Source organism: Hippopotamus amphibius, chromosome 7 (genome assembly GCF_030028045.1).
Source record: "Hippopotamus amphibius kiboko isolate mHipAmp2 chromosome 7, mHipAmp2.hap2, whole genome shotgun sequence".
In the NCBI taxonomy this organism is placed as follows: domain Eukaryota; kingdom Metazoa; phylum Chordata; class Mammalia; order Artiodactyla; family Hippopotamidae; genus Hippopotamus; species Hippopotamus amphibius.
The window spans coordinates 52,357,341-52,382,539 of NC_080192.1; the positions used below are offsets into that span (position 1 = coordinate 52,357,341).

At 38.5% G+C, this 25,199-nt stretch overlaps 1 protein-coding gene across 7 annotated transcripts in view; it reads right to left on the reverse strand.

Moving 5' to 3' along the window:
• Nucleotides 1–25,199, reverse strand: part of SRGAP1 (SLIT-ROBO Rho GTPase activating protein 1) — a 264,983-nt gene that overhangs the window by 15,092 nt on the left and 224,692 nt on the right. For 5 of the 7 annotated variants that reach the window (XR_009054655.1, XM_057741460.1, XM_057741461.1 and 2 more), the window contains 6 exons: nt 24,109–24,211; nt 20,421–20,481; nt 20,192–20,269; nt 17,998–18,132; nt 4,240–4,345; nt 1,269–1,493 (listed from right to left, as the gene is read on the reverse strand). Coding sequence is in view for 5 of the 7 variants with exons in the window: in XM_057741460.1 (XP_057597443.1) it covers nt 1,269–1,493; nt 4,240–4,345; nt 17,998–18,132; nt 20,192–20,269; nt 20,421–20,481; nt 24,109–24,211 (708 nt within the window). In the remaining 2 variants the exon portion in view is untranslated. Of the gene's footprint in view, nt 1–1,268; nt 1,494–4,239; nt 4,346–17,997; nt 18,133–20,191; nt 20,270–20,420; nt 20,482–23,564; nt 23,599–24,108; nt 24,212–25,199 lie in introns of those variants that run through there. The other 2 variants (XM_057741462.1, XR_009054656.1) reach the window with 2 other exon arrangements.

Consider the following 25,199-nt stretch of genomic DNA (forward strand, 5'->3'; position numbering starts at 1 on the left):
CAACTAGGAAACTAAAATTCTGAATCTCACCAGGGCTGAGTTTTATTCATTTATCTTCCCAGGGCCAAGCTTAGTCAGTATGTGCATGTAGTAAGTGCTCAAGTAAATATTTTAAAATTGAATTGCACATAAAATGGCTGGATATACAATAAAACTAGAATCTATCATGCTTTGTTGTTAATTCAGCAGTACTTCTGGAAATAGTCAACTCTCAATTTTCTTAAGGCATAGGATCCTCTGTGGTTTAAGAATATACTGTGGTTTAAGTAACAAGTAAGTGTACTTTGAGTTAGAGCTTTCAGCTACTTATTCTACTTCTACTTAATCCCCGGTAAGGCAACGGGAAGCAAAGTGTCCTGAGGAGGGTCCAGAATGAAGGGCTTAGACAAATCTATTTCCAGTTGTTCCTGAATCTGAGCTGCACAGGGCAGTTTCCGAGGTAGGCTGGGAGGCAGCTGCTGAGTGGGAAGACTCGTGTGGCCTCTCTTAACTTACTTGGCAGAGTGGTTGTGAGGAATAAAAGAGATCATATGCACTGAGAAGCTGGCACACAGAAGGGGCTCAAGGAATCAAAATCACTTTCGTTGTTTATGATTTCTTAGAAGCTAGAACTCACATCAAAGGGTGGACATACACATTTTAGGGTTCCTTAACTTTGGGATTATTCAATTGACTATACACCTCATTTTTATACTTCATTGGGAGGTGACTGTACTGCCAAATTAAAAAATGTTTATCCCAAAAATATAACAATAAATTTGCTCAAAGTAATAACTACTATAATTGGTTAGGATAATACTTATTAGTAAGAATGAAAATGAAAATAAGTAAGAATGAGAACACATTTGGTTGACAGTGTTTCTTTAAAATGAGAATTTTGAAATACTTTATATAGAATCGTAACTATTTAGGAATGAAAATGAAATCTGTCAATTCTATCAGTTATCTTTTCTTGATATAGTAGTAAAAATTAACACAGCTCTATATACCAAAACCATTCTCTATGAAAGTCATGACAGGATGGATATATCTATAAAGATGTCGTGCCTGGGGAAAAGAGAGGGATGAATATGAATTTCTATAGTAAGAACTCGTGTTGTCATGGGTTTTAGTATTCTAATTTATCTCAAGTGTTCCTGCTGCTGTTGCTGCTTCTTTTTAAACTGGAAGCATTGGCAGCTTACAGTCAATTCTTTTTCTTAATTAAGTTAATATCTGTACTTCCATAATTTTTCCAGGGGGAGAAGGACTAAAATTCTTGGACTTACCAATAGTCATCTCCAGCCATACATTTCTCATAAACAGGGCCATCCAGCTCTTTAGCATCTGGGAAAATAGTCTCATGGTGGATGATGATGGTTTTGACAATCTCATTCACATGAGCCTGGCAAGACACTTGATCCTGTATTTCTGGAACAGGCATCAGTGTGGGGCCAAAGCAAATGGCCAGGTTGTAAGGGTCCATCATGTTCTCATCACTGTACTGTGAAAGACTATGAAAGAGAGTTACGAAAGTAAAGGGGAAAAAAATGAAAATCAATGTTTACTAAGAGACGTCATATTCTAAAAATAATGATCTAAAAGATTTTATTTGGTTTTTATTATTAGAATAAAATGATATTCCATCTTACTTTAAGGTGGCCCAGCAAATTCAAAAGAAAGTAAAGTGGCTTACAGCCTTTCAACTTGGTAGACACTGAAAGGGGAACATAAATCCTGTTTGCTTAATTAAGTGGCATTTTTCAGAGCCACAAGGGAGTTTAAGATAATCTCTACTACAGTGGAGATCAGGATCAAGTAAATGAGTTTCATTTGTAAACATTATGGTCAGGCTCTAAAGGCTCCTCAAGTAAATCTGGGAGGGGCAGCAGTGATCTCCATAAAGCTTTATGGATGTCTTTAAAATTGTCCTCCAACTAACCAAAAACAGCTCAGATTTCAGTTTTTCCCCATAAATCTTGAGGAAAGTCCAGAGGAAAACAAAGCATCTTTTCTTTGTACCCACTGAAAGCAAGCAAGCAACTCCAGGCTTTGTAATTTGCTTTCAGGTAAGACTACCAATACTAGGTGACAACCAGTGTCACAAAAGACACAAGTCTAAGAGAAGGGGAAAAGAATCCTCAATTCTAGCATTCCATTTAAAGCTGGCAAACTACAAACTTTGGGGAGATTTCCAGTTGTCTAGTACTAACTTCTAAATTCAATCCAAGGGCGATTCGTGAGATATTTTCCACAGGTGACTGAAAATAAGCCAGCTCTTTACTGCTATACCTCTGACACATGGGCAAAGTGCTGTTCCAGGGAGAATCTAGAGAATCTATCTTTCAGTGTGTAGAATGTCAACCTTGAAAGGAAATGTAAAATCCAGGTGAACAGATGACAAATGGAAAGAGAGAAAAAGAGACTCAACACATGTGTGAGATGTTGACAGACACAAAGAAACTGAGATACCATGTGAGATGATAGTTTACCTTGTTTGGAAATAAGATAGCCTAGAAGTAGAAAATACAAAGGCATGATTTCCAAAGGTAACATATGTCTTTCTCTTCTGCCATTTCTCACACATAAAATCTTAAAACAGTTCACAAATAACAGCCAATGATCACGTTACAGATCATCTTGCAGATGAATGTAGGAAGGAAAAGTGAGATTCAGAATAAGAGTGGCCTAATTTTCAAACGACACACTTAAGCTCAATGGGGAGAGTCACAGTTAGTCTTTTTGGGTCTTTAATTTGGTGCTGGCTTGAAGGGCAAAAACGACATAAAAATGTTACATATATGTTTTGATTTTACAATGAAAATAGTTTCTTTCTCTTTCCAAAGCTCCTGTCCCAAGGCTGGTCCTTGCCTCTGCATGAAGGCAGGTGCAGGGAACCAAGGGGCATCTATGGGCAGAAACACTGGAAGAAATGCCATCCATCTGATTCATGGCACAGTGGCCATTCTATTGAGATACACGGTGAGTTAGAGTCAGGTTTTGAGAACTTTCTCGATTCATGATCAGTCTGCTGTCCTAGTCTATTGTGGTTTATTGGTTCACAGTTGGTTTTGCTCAGGTGTATCAGGAAAATTTGATAGGGGGACAGCATGGAGAGGGCCAGCAGGAATGCAAGGTGCTCCATGTTGGGGAAGGAGAGGAACATACAATTAAAGGTGAAGACAGCAAACCTTAGATTTCTACAACTGCCTGGGTGACGAGGCTTGTTTAAAGGTAAAAAAATTATGGTATGTATTTAACCTAAAATAGTTTATGCCCATCTCTCTAGATACTGCTTATTTCCAAGGGGTGACTTCTGTACAGAGGTCATTTGTGGATGCTTTAGCTCCATTCTGTATGGTTCCTTGCTAGCATTTCCTTACTGTAGGATACTTGGCTTCCGGGGCTCCACCTGAATGGGTGTGATTTCAGGAAGAGTCAGCAGGGTTGTAATAAATCCCCATGGCTTTTGAGAACTTAAAACTTCCAGTGAAACAGAGAAAATACCCTAATTTTAAGAAGAGAGAGTTCGTGCTAGAGTGAGAAAGCACTTCCCCAAGCTTACTCCACCTGGATTTTTCATTTTCAACTACTTAAGAGCAAGGGGACTCTTAGATAGGACCTGGGGAAGATGTTCTTATAATGGAGCCCATGTATCTACAAGTGACACAACTGAAAATCAAGCTGCCTAAATTAAAAGAGTAAGGTTTCCTTGAAAATAAGGCAGTGATTTTTAAGGTTTCTGTTACATTGTTTTAGAGAATGTTTTAGAAGTATCATCTTTTAGACAAGGTCTCATTATACTGAGTCTGCAGAAAACTCTTTTTTGGATCCGTGTATAAGTCTCATGTGCAATTTTTTCTTTCCTTCCCTGACTACAACATTAAAAATCACAGAAATTTCTGCAGTGAGCAGGTGGTTTACATCATTTTGACAAAAACATTTATGACATTGGCTTTGGATGGAAGTTGGAAAAACATGTATTTCATTAAAAAGTGTTCTTTTTCAGAATGTTTGTGTATTTCTGCATTTATGGCCACAGTTTCTGCAGCCAGTGACCAGGCTTATTTAAGGTAGGTCACAAAATGACTTTGATCTGCGGAGGAAAAATGCACCTTCAGTCTCTACTCAATCATTTTCTCTTCGACTCTCCTGATAAATGGAACCCAACGTACATTTTACAGAATCCAAGAACAAAGAATCCAGAGTGGTGCAAATGGAATTAAAACGAGCATTTTGGCAGAGAATTATGGTACTTACTGATTGAGGAAGGCAAAGAGGTACCTCATCACTATCAGGACGGACCTGGGCAAGGTCAGGAGGAGTTTGCGGATGTGAAGCGCCCTCTCATAGAGATTATCTATTCCTACAGACAGAAGAGCACATGGTTAGGATGCTTTCACTGGCCACTGTAGCACCCAAATTTTAGGTACATATCTGCACATAAGCCATACTTTGCCCTTGGGTGAGATGCGGGAGGAACCAACAAAGCAAACAAGTGATCAGCTTCGGTGTACCACCATTTCTGAGGGCATCTTCTCTGACCCATCACTGTTTTCTCTGATTTCCATGGTCTTGGCCTTGAGCAGCTCAGAGTCATCGGAGTTTAAAAATCATTTTTCACTTGTTGCTACCGACAGTTCTACATTTTGCATCGGCTATGGTTGAAACTCCTTTCCACTGCACGTTGACCAAGGTAGCTTTTTGGGACATGGCAACGCTCCCTGTCCATGAGTCATTAATTCATCATATGTATTTTTAGTTGTCTATTACTATGGTTTAGGCAACATGCCAGGTTTTAAATCTCTCCTTCCTCAAAACTATCCTAATATTTATAGGACCTTTTACCTTGGATTACATTATTTCATCAAATTTTAAAAATAATTTTAGGAGTGCCTACTAGGTTTCAAGCACTGAGTGAGGCATTAGAAATGCATTACTGATAATGATTCCTGCTCTCATAGAACTTTTGCCCTGGTGTTTATAGTTATTTATTTTCTTATCCTGTCTTCCTTGTGGGATAGTGAGTTCCTTGAACAGGTTACCTGGAACGTCCTAGTATTATTTTACCTCTTTATTAGGAATATAAATTGTCCGAAGCTTCTCAATACTAAAGTGTTTGTGAATAGCAGCAAAAAGGTTACTGCAAATAATTCATTTTCTGTATACTGGTCTATATTTTACAACACATTTTCACATTTGCTATCTAACTTAATGCCGAAAACAATACTGTGGAGTAGGCAGGGGAGACACAGCATCCCCATTCAATGCATTAGCAAAATGAGTACTGGGTAAGAGGCTTACTCAAGGTCGGCTGGCTAGAAAGGTGGAACTAGGATTAGAAACTGTTTCCTATTTCATAAGTCTGGCTATCTTTCTTGGATTTCAAAGTACCTTTATAAAGTATAACTTTGAAGATATCCAATAAGGATACATTTGAGAAAAATATTTTAAGGACTATTTCAAAAATGTTTTGAAGCTTACTGGGATTTCATGTTACTACATTGTTCTTAATTGCTCTTGAGATATTCATATATTCTATTTGAAAACCTCAGGCCTTAGCTGCTGACATTTCAGACAATTGATTTTCCTCCCACTTCTCAGGTTTTTGGACCTTCTCTCATCCTTGAATGTGGTTATCCTCTTAGGATCTCTACTTGGTTTTCTTCCACGGCACCCTCATCCAGTCTCAAAGTTAGGACCATCATGTCTATGGAGATGGTATCTTTGCTTCATTTTTCTCCCTTGTGTGGGACATGTTGTTTCTACCACTGGATATCTCACTGCTAATTTCCTAACTGAAGTCTTTATTATTTCTAACTTGGACCATCATAATACTCTCCTAACTCAGTTTCCTTTTCAAATTCCTCTTAAACCAGCCGTTCTTAACCTTGACTTGGAGTCACTTGGGAAGATTTTTTTAAATGCTGATGCCCGAGATTCTTTTACGCAGCCAAGGTTAAGAACCACTGCCTGAACTACTCACGCCAAGCTTATTTCCCTGGAATCTTGAGTGCTGACTCCAGCTGCTTTCCACTTATTATCAAGCCTCCATGTTACTGAGGCATTTTATTTTTTCATTTATTTTCCACAGGTGAAAAGGTGAGGAAAAAATATTAGAAATATTCTCACTTAACCACTGAGGAGTTTATAAAACAACAAATAGTTTATCAGGATTCCTGGGAAAAATCACTTTCATTCCCATCTTTGAGTATGCCATAGCTGGAACTGCAGCTGACACGTTTAAGAAAATGGATTTCAGAAACTCTCAAAAAGAATGCAGGTCAAACACAAGGACCTACTGAATAGCATAGGGAACTATATTCGATATCTTGTAATATACCATTATGGAAAAGAATCTGAAAAAAAAATAACCAAATCACTTTGCTCTACACCTGAAACTAACACGATATTGTAAATCAACTATGCTTCAATAAAAAATAAAAAATAAAAAAAAGATTAAAAAAAGGATGTAAGTCAAACATCATCATCCAATGAACATTTCTGTAACACTTTCAAGTTTTCAGCATAAACCCATAATTAATAATAGTGTAATTTCAGTAATATTGCAGTAAAACATTTATATTCTGCTTTTTTATTTGTAAAGTATTCCAAAATGGAAAAATTGTAATACTATGAACAAGGTAAGTTAGTGTCACATCTATTAAGTATAAGCACTTTGTTTAATATACTTTCCAGACAACGGTCTTGACTTTTTTCTGAAAAGGGGGAATAGAGGCTTTAAAAGAAGTTGTTAAATAGGTCCATAAATTTACTCAGGTCACAAGAACTCAATAATCAAGCTATCAATATTCCCACCTAATTCAGTCTCAAGAGTCTCAGAAGGACCAAAACATCTTCCAGAGCAATTGGTTTATCTTTCATGACAACTTCATGGGACACTTGAAGAACCCACACTGTACAGAGAGGGAAGCTGAAATACCTACAAAGGATTTGCAAGGCACTGAGAATTTGGTGGAGTGATCTTTGCATCTATAAATGCTACAACTTTAGGCATAGCTGGATTATTGTTTCATATCTGAAACTGACTGGTTAGAAGTTTATTACCTAAGATAATTGATTTTTTTAAAAAGCATGATGTTGCTGCTTTAAGTTAAAGATCAAAAGATGATTTAGGGACTTCCCTGGTGGTCCAGTGGTTAAGAATCTGCCTTCCAATGCAGGGGACTCAGGTTCAATCCCTTGTTGGGGAACTAAGATCGCACACGCCATGGAGCAACTAAGCCTGCATGCTGCAACTACTGAGCCCCCCGCCACAACTACTGAGTCCCCACACCACAACTAGAGAGATGCCTGCATGCCACAACCAGAGAAGCCAGTGTGCTACAATGAAGATTCCACACGCCGCAACTAAGGCCCGACGCAGACAAATAATTAATTTTAGAAAAGATTATTTAGCATAGTTGCACCTAGGAAAACTATCTCAAAAAACAAACAAAAACTCTCAAAGGTGAAGTTATACAGATTATGACCAATTCTTAAAAGTAAACATTGAGATTAACGGTCATTAAAAAAAACTTTGCATAAATAATTTTATATAATAACTCAAGCCAAACAATTACAATGTTTAATATATTTCTGTAAATAATAAACTGTAAAGAGGAACTGTCCCATCAATGGTTCCCTGATGGGCAATACCCTTTACTTTCTTCCAACCACATATAAAGTCACATAAGAGTTATGATTAAGAACAAAATAACAAAAACTTCTACTATTGTTTACAGAGGATCTGGAGTGTTTCAAGAGTTAAGTCTACTGATTCTCCAACTAATCTTCAGTTTAAGGTTAAGGTCAACTAACAGGGAGAGGGTTTTAGCATCTTAAAGCTAGTTTTGGGTCCTAGAGTTAAAGCACAAAAGGAAAGAATGCGAAAGGAACCACTCTAATATTTGTCAAATTCCATAGGGGGCCTGTCATTTTTAGGCTTGAAGAGATACAGGTTTTACTTCCAAGAGGCTTCATCTTAATTCAAGATCCTTTTGTTTCTGTTTCTGAATTCTCAACTTAGTTCCCCTACTCCTTAAAGGCAGCTTCAAATTTTTATTTAGAAAGAACGGAGGAACAGATATTTACATAACAATTTCATAGTAGCATTATTCATAACAGCCAAGAGGTGGAAATAAGCCAAATGTCCTTTGATGGATGAGTGGATAAACAAAATGTGGTAGACACACACAATGGAATATTTTTCACTCTTATAGAGGAAGGGGATTCTAATACATGCTACAACAAGGATAAACCCTGAAGATGCTGTGCTAAGTGAAATAAGTCAGACACAAAAAGGCACACACAAATACTCCTCTTATATGAGGCATCTAGAGTAGTCACATTCATAGAGACAGAAAGTTGTCGGAAGCTAGAGGGAGGGAGGGATGGGTAGAGTTTCAGTGCAGCATGATAAGACAAGTTCTGGAGATGGACAGTGGTAGCAGTTGCAAAACAATGTGAATGTATTTAATGCTACTGAACTGTACATGTAAAAATGATTAAAATGGTAAATTTTATGTCTATTTTACATCAATAAAAAAAGAATGGGGGAGGGGTGCCCCGTGAGATGCAAAGGAAAGATTTCAGGAGAGAAAGGCAACAGGAATGTAAAAAAGTGACACCAAGAAGACTAGATAAAATTATGTGAGGCAGGCATTCCTAAACTAAAGCAAAACAGAATGGCTGGCATTCCTGAAGTAGGAGCAAATCGATGTGTCCCAAAGGCCAGACCATGACGGCTGGGAGCAGGACTCAGATGTTACCTGGCTGGTTGCTCAACAGGCTTGCAGCGTGCATCCTACAGGAGTCTCGCTCTGGTACAAATGACTCATTTACTCTCCTGAGTCCAGTTAGCGGGTCAAAATTTATGGTTGCTATGGACACTCTGATTAATGTGCATTCCCAGCTGGCTCTGAGTGTGGCAATCCACGGCCTTTCACGATTTTCTCCTGCATGAAAAGATGGATCTTTTCTTCTCCTCAGAAAAGCTGTCAGTGAGGAAAATCAGTATTTCACCTGGATTTCTTTTATGTTGGGCTTTGTTTCCACAATTCAGCATCTCATGTAATTGGGTAAAAGTGGCATTCACTCAATCTCGGTCACATGCTCAAAGCTCCTTAGGCTAATTTAAGTTCTTTGCCTAGCACCACAAGGTTTCCATGTCACCATGCCAACTTCACAGCATGGGGGTTTGACAGCTCTATGTAAACATGTGTGAAAAATTCACCACCAAATGCAAGTGAATTCAGAAAATGGCAAGAAGTTCAAATGGCCATTCTTCTGAAAATATCAGTTCTTCTGTGGCACTATTTGTAAAAGTGTCTGTTTGTCAGAAAAGAAATAAGAAAACACAAGATTCAAGTTTATCCTTAAGTATGAAGACAGGGAAGGAAAGTCCTTGGTGGCCATATTTAGAAATGGCTTATATAAGAGCAGGCACAGGGACTTCCCCGGTGGCGCAGTGGTTAAGAATCTACCTGCCAATGCAGGCGACATGGGTTTGATTCCTGGTTCATGAAGATCCCACATGCCATGGAGCAACTAAGCCTGGGCACCACAACTACTGAGCCTGCACTCTAGAGCCTGTGAGCCACAACTACTGAGCCCGTGCTCTGCAACAAGAGAAGCCACCACAATGAGAAGCCCGTGCAGTGCAACAAAGAGTAGCCCCTGCTTACCTCAAGTAGAGAAAGCCTGAGCACAGCAACAAAGACTCAACAGCGCCAAAATCAGTAAAAAAAAAAAAAGGAGCAGGCACACAAATATTTCTGAGCTCCACAGCCCAACAAGCAGTAATCAAGGGTATTTTTAGCTTCACTGTTAAATTCTAATAATGTTAAGGTATCAATCAGTTGTGTGTGTAACAGTGTATGTGTGTGAATGAAAGGGAAAGAGAAAAACAGAGATGTTCTAGTACATGTGGATGGATCTCAGCTTAGCCTTGAGATGATTTACCAGCTGTCCTTCTAGGTAAGAAATGAACTGCTTGTAAATCTCTCTAATGAACCATTCATCGATCTGACTTCTGTGAACTAAGCCATTGTGTTCTTTCCTAGTTAACTGGCAACACTGTCAATATAAATATATAAATAATGTCTCTCCTTCTGCTGAATTACCACTTTGAAGTTAGTAAAGAAACTGAGTCTTAGCCTAGGAAGCCTTACCTGTTCAGTTCAGATACTAAGCCTAGTAAACATTTTTAAGGAGAAAAGGAATCTTTGAGAAAATCATTATAAGCCATCAAAAAGAAATTTAGAGTTCGGAGAGAAAATACCATGTATGACAATAAAGCCAAAAGAATTTTAGCAACAAAAACATACTGGAGTGCCAGGAAAGAGTTCAGATGCTTTTTACATAAAACGATCAGATATGGGCAAACAGATTTATGTACCAAGAGGCTCATTATGGTATTTTTGTATAATTGCAAAATCACTGGAAACAACCTAAATTTCTAAAACTAGAGGATTTGGTAAATAAAACGAAAACCATTATATGCGCATCAAAAACTATGTTTTGAAAAATACTTAAGTGATGTGGGAAAATGTTAATAGCATCATTAAGTTTAAAAAGTGGTTTATAGGGGGCTTCCCTGGTGGCGCGGTGGTTAAGAATCCACCTGCCAATGCAGGGGACATGGGTTCGAGCCTTGGTCCAGGAAGATCACACATGCTGCAGAACAACTAAGCCTGTGTGCTGCAACTATTGAGCCTGCGCTCTAGAGCCTGCAAGCCACAGCTATTGAGCCCCAGTGCCACAACTACTGAAGCCTGTGCTCCGCCATGAGAAGCCACGGCACTGAGAAGCCTGTGCACCACAACAAAGAGTAGCCCCCGCTCACCATAACTAGAGAAAGCCTGCGTGCAGCAACGAAGACCCAACGCAGACAAAAAATAAATAAGTAAATAAATAAATAAATTTAAAAAAAAATTAAAAAAACGATTAAGATGGTAAATTAAAAAAAAGTGGTTTATAAAGAGCAAATATGGTATAATGTTTAATAACATTTATTGAGATATAATTCACGTATTTCATGTATATAATTTGATGGTTTTTAGCTAATTCAGAATTGAGCAACCATGACTTCAGTCAATTATAGAACATTTTCATTACCTCTAAAAGAAATCTTACATCCACTAGCAGTCATTTGGTATGATACAGTTTTTATCAAAAGTATGTAGTTATGTTATATGCACATATTGGAATATTATTTGGCAACTTAAAAAAGTGCTGACACATGCCACAACATGGATGAACCTTGAAAATATGCTAAATGAATTAAGCCAGCCACAAAAGACATATTGTATAATTTCCATTTATATGAAATGGCCAGAATAGGTAAATATAGAGAAAGTAGATTAGTGGTTTTCTAGGGCTGAGGGTGGTGGTGATTATGAGTAAATGGGGAGTGTTTGCTAACTGGGGTTTCTTTTTGGAGCCATGAAAATGTTCTAAAATTGATTGTGGTGAGTTTCATAATCCTGTGAATATACTAAATACCACTGAATTGAACACATTAATGGATAAATTGTATAGTATGAAGAATTGTCTCAATAAGCTGCTTTAAAAAGTACATAGGTGGACTTCCCTGGTGGCACAGTGGTTAAGAATCCACCTGCCAATTCAGGGGACTCGGGTTCAAGCCCTGGTCCAGGAAGATCCCACATGCCACGGAGCAACTAAGCCCGTGCACCACAACTACTGAGCCCGAGTGCCACAACTGCTGAAACCCCTGTGCCTAGAGCCTGTGCTATGCAACAAGAGAAGCCACTGCACTGAGAAGCCCGTGCACTGCAACAAAGAGCAGACCCCCCTCACGGCAACTAGAGGAAGCCTGCATGCAGCAACAAAGAACCAACACAGCCAAATAAATTAAAACAAAAAAAACAGTACATAGGTATATATATATAGAAAAAAATCTGGAAAGATATTAAAAAGATTAATATTATCTTTGTGCAGAAGAATTATAGATGATTTGTTTTACTTATTTTCTAATTTCTAATCTTTCTGTAGTAATCACATATTAGTTGCATATTAAACAATTATTATTATTTTTTGGCTGTGCTGTGCGGCATGTGGGATCTTAGTTCCCCAACCAGGGATTGAATCGGTGCCCCCTGCAATGTGAGTGTGGAGTCTTAACAACTGGACCACCAGGGAAGTCCCCAAAAATTATTTTTAAAAAGCAATGATTGTCTAGAAAGAAAAATAAATTCGTATAAAAATTATGAGAGACTTCCCTGGTGGCACAGTGGTTAAGAATCCACCTGCCAATGCAGGGCACACAGGTTTGACCTCTGGTCCAGGAAGATCCCACATGCCGCGGAGCAACAAAGCCTGTGGGCCACAACTACTGAGGCTGCACTCTAAAGCCCACAAGCCACAACTACTAAGCCCATACATCACAACTACTGAAGCCCGTGCGCCTAGAGCCCAGGCTCCACCACAAGAGAAGCCACCGCACTGAGAAGCCTGCACACTGCAACAAAGAATAGCCCCTGCTCAACGCAACTGGAGAAAGCCTGTGCACATCAATAAAGACCCAACATAGCCAAAAATTAAAAAAAAAGAAAATAAAAAGAAAACAAAAATTATGAGGGATGGGCATAATAAAGACGAGATATCTAGTTATCTCAAAAAAAAAAAAGCAATGATTGGCTATTTGATGATTTTAGGGAATTATTGTTATTTTTTTAAGGTATTATGGCTATGTTGTATAAAAAAAGAAAACTGTCATCTCCCAGAGACATATACACAGAGATAAAATGATCAGCGTCAGAGGGATGATATAAGGGGTATACGTGGGACAAATCTGGCTAAAAAATGGAAATTGTTAAAGCGGGGTGATTATTTATATTTATATTATTTATATATCTTTCTGTATCCTTTTGTAGATGTTTGAAATTTTCTCTAATAAATAAGTCAAAAAGAAGGAAGGTTACAAATAGGAGAGTACAGTTCCATTTTAGCTTTTAAAAACAGTTGTGTGACCTGAAAGTCCATCAACAGCTGAATGGATGGATAAAGAAGATGTGGTACATATATATACAATGGAATACTACTCAACCATAAAAAAGAACGAAATAATGCCATTTGCAGCAACATGGATGCAACTAGAGATTATCATACTAAGTGAAGTAAGTCAGAAAGAAAAAGACAAATACCATATGATATCACTTATATGTGGAATCTACAATATGACACAAATGAACCTAGATATGAAACAGAGACAAAATCAGGGACATAGAGGATAGACTGGTGGTTGCCAAGGGGGAAGAGTGGTGGGAGAGGGTAAGGCGTGGGAGCTTGAGGTTAGCAGATGTAAGTTATTATATACAGAATGGATAAACAACAAGGTCCTCCTGTATAATACAGGAAATGATATACAATATCCTGTGATAAACCATAATGGAAAAGAATATGAAAAAGAATGTATATATGTATAACCAAATCACTTTGCTGTACAGTAGTAATTAACAACTGTGTAAGTCAACTATACTTCAATAAAAAAAAAAGGTGTGTGTGCATACGAATATAAACAATGATCAGAATGTGTACACACCATTGATTCTCTTTGGGTAGTGGCATTATGGTGACAGTATTTTGTTCTATGTGCTTTTTAAATATTTTTCAAGTTTTCTACAATGCCTACATGTTGGTTTGGTAATAAGCAAAAAATCCGCCCTCCTAAAAAAAGGTTTCTTTGTGTCCAAACAGTCCCCTAAATAATACCACATAATGAAGTACAAGTGTTTCCTCTGGGCTCACAGCCTGGAGGCAACCAGGAAAGACCATGCATTGCTTGAGCAGCTCTACTAGAGCAAGTCACTTGGCTCTACGCCCCAGGGAATCTCAGAGCCACAGGACACGGACATTTCAGAAGCTGCCCAGACTGTGTGGCTATGATCTGGAGCATTCACAAAACCATCCACAAAGTGGATGGTTTAAAAAAAACACAAAAACCACCCTTGGGTGAGAAATGGAGACACTATCAAGTTTATTTCAAATTTAGATTGCCTTTGATGTCTTCATCCAGATAAGTAATTTTTAAAAAGAAATCTGTAGTGAATTGGGGATGGATAGTGCACATTAAAAAAAAAAGAGAGAGAGAGAGATGATGCTAAAACAAATTCCCTTTTACTGCATTTGAAAGCTTCCAAAGAATGTGGTATTTAGGGGCATAAAAATGGCACAATAATAACTTACTACACACACAAAATCTTTCCCCAAACAATTCAAAAATAGGTAAGCAAAAGAGAGTGGGTGTTTTAGAGACTTATGTAAACTCTTAGAAAAGACAAAAAGGGAAGTTTTTCCATACAAAATAACTATCACATGAAATTACCTTATTAGGGAAAATCAAATCCAATTATGGTGATGCTAGGAGAAGAGGACATGGACAAAAGCAATCGATCTCCATGAGACCTCTCTCTCTCTAACATTCCTACATCTTGGTGCTTCTATCACATACTTAGATTGCATTTCTTTGTAAATATCTCCTTTAGAAGATTTGTAATCTCCTGAATGCAAAAATCAAGTCTTTGAATCCTGAGAAAGTTTTGCAACATTGTAGACAATCAATGGTGCAAGTCATCAAAGGTTTTTAACATCAGTGAAAGGATATAATCATGAATGACCTATTATACCATTTTCAAATAATTTATAGAAAATCCAGGAAAAATACAGATATATCATGGTCACATTGGAAAATGCATGCCTAAAGGTAAATAAATAACAGCCAGGAATCCCCTTTTAAATAGATTAGATGTTGGAAGAAAGGGGGTTGTTATATATAGAACTATTAAGTGTTTTTGAAAAACATCCCATTCTGCAAAATTATGCACTAAAAATAACAGAACTTATAGGGAAATGTAAGGTTGAGACAGACTACTCATCATCTATGAAACTCTGTAACTAGAGCACTAACAAAAACATTAATACTACTACTTAAATTACTAGCACAGCTAAATCTCTACTGGTGTGTGCACCTAGCATCCTTAGCAGCCTTAGTCCCCAGGGATGCCTGCTTCTTTGAGATGTCGGTCCTGGAGGGTATTCATTTCCAATGGAGGCTATTTTTAAAAAAAAATAGCCCAAGGATTATTAATCTATTTTTTTCATGAATCCATTGTTTAAATACAGGGGGACATGTCTTTGCAGCTTCTTTATTTGCACCTGCAACTTTCATCAAGGCACTTTTTGCATAAAAGAAAGATATTTCTGTAGATGTTCCATTTTTTCCCCTTATGTTCTTCCTATTTTGCCTCATGTTTAGTTGTGAGAAAGCTTGTCTCGGATTGCTACAAAACATTTACTGTGCTGGGAAAAATCACGCTGGAACCAACACAACATCTGGATTAAGCTAACATCATTTCTAAGCGCACGTGAAGTAATTATGGCAAAGAAACACATATTCAGCTGGACAGAGAGACTGATAAATGGCTAACCCAGGTGTTGGCATATGTGACCTGAGTTGGCAGCAGGAGTAGTTGTAATGATGGCAGCTGGCAGCATATACTGGGGCTCATTATGTGCCAGGCATGATGCTATAAACACTTGGTATGGATCACCTCCTTTATCCCTCACACAGACTCTACAAAGTAGATAAAGAAACAGATATCTAAAAAGATTAAATATTGATCTCTGCCCAAGGTTACTAAGCTGCTAAGTGGTGAAGCTAGGATTTGAACCTAGATCTTTCGGACTCCAAGCCTTCAGTTTTTAATAACCACAATGAAATAATATTTCATTGAAAGCGTGATGTGATTTCGCAACAGGAACTGACACTGGTAGCCCAGTGGTGTTTATCCAGCTGGTATATGTAAACATAAATATTGATGATGTATGTATCTAAAAAAACCACTGAACGTTAGAGACTGCTTATAATCTTTGCAGGTTTAAACCTTCTGGCTAAGCTAGGGAGGGAAACCTTTGCACATGGCCAAAGGAGAATTCCAGAAGTGTGACACCTTCTTCTCAGTTCTTTCCAGCTGGGTCAGAGGCTGCTGTGATGACTCCAGGCAACGCGAGGGCCTTGGCATGGACACACAGGCGCACTTCTGAATTCCACACAAGCATCAGACTGTATGGGGTGGGGGATGAAGGGAATTATGATGGGGCAATTCATACCCAGTGAGATCTAGGACTTTAGGCATGGACACCAACCAAATAATTTTGGTGGAATTTTGAATTTTCATTTCATTTAAATTCTGTTTAGCAACTCTGAATTATTCACTCACCACATGCCTGGAATTAACTACGCCAAGTGTCGGGGCTACAAGACAATAATCCTTGAAGACCTCACGTGCCCATGGAGCTAAACGTAGGCATTTCACTGAGCACACTCCGTGCCAGGCACTCTTCTTGGCAGTTTACATGTATTAACTCACTTAATTCTCACAACCCTATGACATATGGACTAATGTTCTTCCTATCTTATAGATGATAAAACAGGCACAGAGAGGTTAAGAAACTTGCTGAGCAACTTGGACCTAGGATTTGGACCTAGGCTGTTTGAGTCTGGAACTTACGTTCTTAGCCTCTTCCCTAAACTCTCTCTCTAGTAGAGGGAGAGAGGTTAAAACAACTGTAACATGGGGCTTTAAGAAAAGTTATAGACATATGTACACAATGGAACAGTAGCAGAGGAGAAAGTGACTAACGCTGCCGCGGGTGCTAGGGAGGATGGCAGCCTGGGAGGAGGGCCAGTTCCGCAAATCCTTCCTAGTGGATGTCAAATGGCCATCAGGGACAGCAGAGGAAACAGCACCGGGCAAAGGCACGGAGGTGGGAAATGGCCCCGCATGCCTGCAGGGTGCTGTCGTTGAAACAGAAAGTCAACAGGGTAGGTGGCAGGAAATGAGTGCATAGAAGGAGAGAGATCAGATAGAGGAAGAATTTCACTCTATGAATTTGCCACACCAAGGAGTTTGTTTTTAGGTGGGAAATACTGAAATAGGTTTTAAATGGGGCAGTGTGGTAGTGGTGGCGGTGGTGATGTAACACTCAATTTGCCCTCTGGAATCTAGCTGGGGGTGAGGGGTAAGGAAAGAGGACAAAACCTAGAGGTAGGGTCTCTACTTGAGAGATTGTAACAACAGTTCCAGGAAGAAACCAAGGCACTGGAGACAGGAATAGGGAAGGAAGGATCAGTAGAGAGATGTTCTGAGGTCAATTGGACCTGTTGATCCAGGTGGATGGTTGGGGAGGTGGCGGGGGAGGAGTTTGTTTATTCATCAGACTAAAGCTTGATTCTCAGAAAAGCCCTCTGTCAGCTCTACACTCTTGCCTGGGAACTCAGATTTAAGTGACACTGCCTTTATAGATGTATGCGACATGGCTGTGGTTAAATACCTAATTCCCGGTATCGTTATTTTCACCTTCCTTCCTGCAGTGTCAAAAGCTTCCAGCCCCTGAAGAAAACAGCAATGCTTCACTCTGATGCTGATTATGGGTTTCATAATATATCATACATGGTCCCAGAGCAACTCTGCCTATTAGCTGGGGATGCCCACTGACAGATAATTACCACCTGCTGTTCCTGCACTGTAATAATGATCATTTATCTCCTTTTACCTTATTTCTTGAAGTAACATTCAAAGATGGATAAATTACCCCACTCCTAAGATCGGTGGAGAAAACCAAGAATCAAAAGCCAAAAAGCTGCATTTCCATGACAGCCTCCTCCTTGCCTTCAGCTGGTTGGCACCTACCTCTCTGCTCTACCCCAGCTACTAAGTGGGAAGCTCTCGGGCTCTACGGAGCCTGAGGAATGTTCCAGAGCAGAGCCCACTCAGTGAAGGGTGAGGCCACAGCTGGGAGGATGACTCACGCTGGATCCAGAGAGAAAACAAACGGTCTCAGAAATTTGGTGGTGATGGGGTAATGGTGGGGGAGGAGGACACGGGGAGAGGGGCCACTGCCTCTTCCAGGAAATTGGGTGGTGAAATAATTCTGGCAGGAAAAGAATTATAAAAAAGAAAAAGAAAAGGGGAAAAAAAAAAGCCCACTTACTGACACAAGAAATCAGATCATTAAATCTTTCCTTAGGAAAGAGGGGGTTTTCCAGCCCACGGAAGTAGAGCTTCAGAACGCCAGCAACTGAGTTAATATCATGGTTACTCTGGTCATCAGCCAAAGGGTTTTCACCTAAAAAAAAAATTAGTTACATGCACATTGCTTCTCTTTTTATCTCTGAACAAAAATATGTTTCTATACGCACACGCATCTCTATATATACATGTATCTTTTAATTACACTTTATGGACGATTACATGCTACTAAAATTAAAATAATTGGTTTAGATATCCTACCCCATGATTAACCTAAAAATAGCTGGCTAAAGTAAAGCTGTTTTTTTTATCATATGCTACCAAATAAGCCCTCGCAAATTACCTAAATCTTAAAATAAAATATTGTGGGATTTATAAATGGACCCAACTTTTTTTTTTAAAGCTAAAATCTGTAATCTTAGGTTGACATGAATTCAGATACTACATTCTGTGTTTCTTATCCTACTGGGAAAAAGAAATAATATAGGTCTGTCTGGCTATGCTATGTGGATCAGCAAAATTTATCAGAAATATTACAGGATTCACCTAACTGTGAATTCCCGACAATTAAATACATACTTCTCAAAGTGGCATGGTGGTGCTCAGAGCAGACTTGAAAGCTGCCTTCAGCAGTGGGAGGTTTTGAAACCAGACAGAGGAATTTGAAAATGTACCCTTCACAGTAGGTACCCTTAACCAAGGAGTTTGTATAAAAAGTGGAAAATTTAAAAATATATCACAAACATGAATTATATTATTCTTTATGGTGAGCACTTTAAAATTATCAGGTAACTGACCTGGCTAGTCCACCTCCCTGAGAATTAAACTGAAATAAAATCCTTAAGAAGTTCAACATAATGTGCAGACTTAAACTCCATTTTTTATTCACAGGTCTGCTCTTGTAAAGTACACAAAAACTGTACATTGCATTTTAACTTTTTTTTTTTTTTGCCTCTTGGGGCAGCTTATTTTCAGGGTACCTGTGGTTCCTTTTTCTCTGCTTCAAGGGCGGGAAATCATTGAAAGCGAATTCACCAAAATATTTTTTTGCCCACTGTGAGAAAGCCTTACCCAAAGAGATCACAAACAAAACAACAAATACCAGGGGAATGTCCAAGGAAAAATAATAAAGCATTTTTGCCTGCGGTGGTTAGCACAGGAACCTGATGCTTTACTACATTGCAATTTATCTTGAATTTGGTCCATGTAAGAGACTCGGACACTTAGCTCTTGAGAGGAGAGGCTGCTCTGCTCTACATATCATATCAGTGAGAAGATTTGGAAGAGGAAAAACAATCTGGCTCCAAGTTAACCTCTTCAACCAAGGTTTCACAGTTGGCTCTGTGCCAAGTCTGGGTCAGGGCAAATGGGACGGAGAGAGGCTGCCTTGTCTCCAAGCCATGCATCCTTGGCTTGACTTCCAAACAGAGGCAGGAAGGTGCAGATGCATCCAGAAGCAGACACAATACAAATCATTATAACTGGAGAGCATCACTAGCTAAGAGCCACTACTAAAGAGTTCGGCACTTTCATGCATTATACCCAATTCTCACAGCAATCCTGGAATTTTGCAGATGAGGAAACCGAGGCCAAAATAAGAGGTTAGCCACTTGACCCAAATCACACGATTAGTAAATGCAAGAGTGTGATATGATTCGAGGTCTGCCTGATGCTAAAGTGTACAGTTTTGCTAATGGTAATGTGCTAATAATGAACAGTTTAGGAGGACTTATTTGACAGCCAATTGGGAATAAGAGAAAGGCACCAACTAAGATGACAGGGAAGGCGTCTGGGGATGGTTAAGCAGAAGGAGAGCTCTTGACAAAGGAAACAGACACGAAGCTGGGATGCTATGCAGGCCCAGGGCTGTTCTTGCTACTCCTCTAGAACCCTTTCATGAGCCAACGTGCTGAGGATCACCAATGCCAGTCCTAAACCAGGATACAAAGCTCATATGCTTTTCTAGACTTGATAACAAAGTCTTATGATTTTGGCTTCATTTCTCAGCTATTCCAAGTAGATTCTTAACTCAACATCCAAAACGAAGTAAATGCAGAGAAAGGTTTTGAAGATATACAGAACAAGTATGCCACTTCACTCCACAGAAAATGATGACTTTTAACAAGGTTTGCTTATAGGTGCAGATGTGCAGTTACCTCTTTCAAATGAATTTTTAATATCGTTGACTTCCACCTGGGAACCGGACACTCTGAAAATCCCCTGATGCTGAAGACCTGAAACGAATAGAAGGGAAAGAGCATGAAAGATCCCATCATATCCTCCAGGTCCCCCTTTTCCCAACAATTAAGTAAAGGAAAGACACATTTACTGAAATAATCCTGGTAATTATTGTTTAAAATAAGACTACTGCAGTTTAGGGCTTACCATAGAGATTGATGAACCGAATACAGCTTTCCACAATGAGGGGGATGATCTGTCCTGAGTCCTGGGAAAAGAGATGCAAACCAGTTAACTGCAAAGGAGAGGCACAAATCACACATAATAATAAAGTTCACAGTTTAACCTGAGTTAAAGAGGGATTTTTACCCTTTTAGATGATCATTTCCAAACACACTCACTCTAAAATATGCCACAAGGGCCAAATATAAAATTGTATTTAACCAAAAGTATGTTTCAGTTCTGGGGCAAACCAAATTAAATATGTCGAAGGCAATCGTGTTTCAGCTTACTCTGCTGTGCCTACAGATGTCAAGCTAATTCGTCTTTTCTACTGTATGTAGGCTTACATATCAAAATGAATATGTAAATGACTCATTTTTCAAATGATTATTTATACAAGTAAATAACCTAATGGACCTACAAAGAACTCTGTGTATTCTAACCATAGCATCTTAGGACTGACTGACTATACTAGTCACCAAACACAACCATTCAGCCATCTCAGGACCCCATCTATGGCATCCCCGAGAGTTCACCATCTAGATGATGACAGTTATAAAAGGGCTAACGTGTTTCCAGATGCATAATAGAATTGCTTTACGGCTGCCCATAATGCGTCCTGTATTTATTTAGTTTGCATCAGAACTTACTCCTCCTTAGAAGTTTTTCACTACCATTTTTTCATGTTGTAAGGATGGAGAAAAAAATGGCACCAAGGTGCACTGCATTAGATCTGGTTTTCTTGGAAGGAACAGCTCTTGGCCTTCTTTCTCCACATCTCATAATATAGTCAGTGCACTCTACTGAACAAATGTGAATTCTGGAAATGTATTAAGACATGTATAGGATGACAAATGAGATGAAGGAGCTGCTTAGGTCACAGTTAAATAGGTATCAATGCCATGCACTCCATGTAGTTAAAAAGGGTTACTGAGTATGGAGTTATTTTTCATGTATTTTTCAGACTCTGCTCTTTCAGGAATTAGAGCTTTAAAGTAAACATGGAGGTCCAAATGATTAGCTGAAATCAGGCACTAATTCATGAGGAATTTTATTCTGTAACACAAGAAGAATTTGGTTGTCTCAATCTATTAGTACAACTCAGGATCCACTAATCTTTCCAATTAAGCCACAGGGGAAGGAGCGGGGATAATGCAGTCCAGCAATTTAACTTTTTTACTTTTTGTAGAATGGGTAATATACTTCTTAAGGAATAGTTTCATTTTTGGTTTTAAAACAATCTAATTCGTGTATAAACCAGTTAATGGTTCAATTACTTCTGGAGCCTGCATTAAGTTTCTATAATTAGTCAATTTGTTTCAGGAAGGTAAACTTTATTAATTTCTTAAAGTAGGTCCTTAAGAATAAAAACTCTTTTTAATGTGGACTAGTTGGCTCAAGAATACCCATATAATTACATCAAAACTTTCTGAATATGAGAGGGGATTTTTCTTTAGGATACAAACTTGTTTTAGGTGGTGTATAAACAATTTATATGAACAATTCCTATAATACTGTTATCTAAAAGAGCAACAAATATTTAAATGTAAATGATAAAAGGAGAATATTAGTTTGCAACTCAGCTGAACTTAGTATTAGAACAAAAAGAAAAACCAAGAATAAAAGGTTGTTAAAAGGAAAATGTTTGCACTAAGAACGTTCTAAATAAAAATGTCTTAGGTTTTTGTACTACTTAAAATATATTTTTGTCTACATTTACTCAGGTAATTGCTAGTCTTTCAGCTATCATCACTATTTCATTCAGATGTATTGAATTTTGGAATCAAAAAGTAATGAATGTGCATGTTTTAATTTAATTTCACAGATGCCAGTTGCTTTGGTAGAAAATATTTTACAAGAAGTGAAGCAATGGGCTGTGCTCCATCAACCATTCAAACAAATCCCTTTGTGTCTCAGTTTCCCCATGGGAAACAGGAAAAATGTTTTTTTTTTCCTCACTGTCTCACAGTGATATTGTGGGGACCTCAACTGACTGAGCACTTTTCAGAAGTGTAGAGATCCTCTGCTTCACTGCAAGGACCAAAGATTCTTTAATATGCCATCTGGGATGAAGAGGAGCTCACATAAGTGAATTTTCCATGATAAGTGGTTTACTCCTCCTTTCCTGCCTAAACTTGGTTTCCCTTAACTGTTCTTAATGAAAAATGTTTTAAAAATATACTATGTGCTTTCCTATGATCTTAAGCAGTCATTCTTGTACTATGCTATCAAATATAATGGAATCATACATCTGCTTCTTTGAGCTTTTCTAGATTCTCTTTCTCTGCCAGGCCATCCGCTGCACATCTCAGTGCTTTCATTTTATCGTTCCCTTCTCTCCATCTAATTTGCCCCTGCTTGTAAGCCCTGGGCTAGGAAACTAGATAATCAAATTTGACAATAATTTTATATTAAATTAGAGCCAATAAGGCTCTTCTGGGTTTAAGGCTAATGGCAATGGATTTGTGATTGCTCTGTAGGTTGTCTGGTGGCTTTTCACTCAATTCCAGGGTTAGAGCTCACTTTTAAGGTTGCCAGAGGCTTCTAATCTCTGTATGTGTCTATCTGTCCATATACATGCACATACACACATATGTTTTTTAATGATTAGTGTATATATTCAATAAAAGATGTCTCTTTAAAGAAAGTAAGACACCTGTACCATATTATTAAGGGTGGTTATCAATGATGTGCTTTCCTATATAAATTTAGTCTTTGGAAACACTGCATCCCATGTCATAAAATGTTAGCTATGAAAGAGTAAGTTCTTCTCTTTCTGTACAATTTACATGGGGGTCCAAAATTCAGTATTAAATGTGCATTTGGTATTTAACACTGACTCTCCTTAATAAAAGCCCCTGATCAAAATTTGGTATGTTTGCCAAATACATAATGTAAAACCTTAGCGTTTATCCCAGTTTTACCAGAGGACTACTCCTCTTAAATCAGTGTTTGATTTCTATAATTCTTTTCTAAGTAAAGCTATTTATAAACCTATCTAATTTCCAACTGCAAACATTTTTCTTTTAAAGACCTTAAAAAATCTAATTAAAGCCAAGGATGACTGTGATTTGAAAATGATGTCAAGAGTGAAAGAGGCTGTGCCCTCGCTTCCCTCGAGCACTATACCTGATGTCTCGCGTGTGAATTCCTTCGTCCTCGGCTAGAAGCATTATCAGAAATACAGGATGAAAAAGAAGACAGAGTAAACATAGCAGAGATCCAGATACAGACCACAGGGTCTTACAATTTATCCAATATAATGAATTCCTCAAGTCATGGGAAATCGAAACTTGCTTTGCTTCAGAGCTAGCTTAACAATGGTCTTTAAAGATATATTTTGTGCCATCTCATTTGCATGAGTGAAACAAAACATTTTATCAGGTAGCTCTTTTCCTTTTTGTACAAATTATGGCCTTTTTTTTTTTTTTTTTTTTTAAAGAAAGGGCTTTCTCTTGCCAGTATAATGATACCCACATTTATTCCCTCTTCTGAAGGCACTCAAACCAAATATTCTTTCCTCTCTGACTTCAGGAAATATTATATTGATTTTCTGGGAAAGCAAAGAGCCCCAGGACAGACTTGGACATAATGACCTGCCTCCTTTTACGAGGCTAAGACCATTATAGTAAGAAGCGTGGAGATCAGCCACCCAGATGGCTGGTGCCAGTACCTTGATGAATGTTTCCAAATCCCCATTAAACAACTTAGCATTATACTGTGAGCGGGGTCTGGACTTCCTGTGTTTCTGGGGCTTAGGGGGAACATTTGGAGGCCTAAGGAGGGAATATAATTACTGAGCATGGCAGAAATCAAACAATAAATGAAACACCCATAGGTCACATCAAAATTACAAAACACAGGCATTCTTGTGTTCCTTCCCCAACCCCACCCACGGAGGAAAACAGTTCTTCCCCTTTCCCATTTATTTACTTTTACTTGTATAGCAAAACCCATACCAGCTATTCAATCAGACTATTTTTTTCTTGTATGTTGTGGTTGACATGTGTTTGCTAGTTTGTTTTAAAAGCGGTCAGCATCAACAAACGGAATGCAAGCTACCGGGCCAAGCTTTACAAACCAAGGTTTGCGTTATTTGCCCTACAAGTCACACAGAAGACACAACAAGTCATAAAAATTAGGACTCTGTTAGATCCCAATAGAGAAATTAAATATAATACTTTTAGTTACAACATAATGCTTCAATGAAAATGACATTTGTTCGCTATCCCTCAGGTAATTAATGGGATTTTATTTTATGCAAAAGCAAGCTATTAATGGGTCACAAGTGAAAAATGAGAGTTTTGTTTCAGTGCTATTTCTGGGGGCAGTGGGTCCAGGCTCACATGAATTGTTATTTCTTTAAAACAAACTAGCTCATAACCTGACCATTTCTAGAGAATTAAGATGCACCTGTTTATTCTTTTCTAGACTCTCTCCATCTCCAGTCTGCTTGCTTTGATGGATAAGTCAGTCTCTCTGGCATATACACATCCAGGGTACCATAGAGTATATTTAGAAACCCTGCATCATCTTGCTTTGTAACTAGAGAGAGGGAACCTCTTCCGTCCTCTCCCTTTAGAGCAAACAGGGCCAGGATTACGTGACTCAACTTCAACAACTGTGCTGCAAGGAATACATGGAAGTAGAGTCCCAAGGCCTCTCTCTGGACATTCCAATTTGAACTCCTTCTTAACTGGAAGGCTGGTACGAGGATGCACACTACACAGCAGGTAAAGTCCCATATTAAGCTGCAAACTCTCT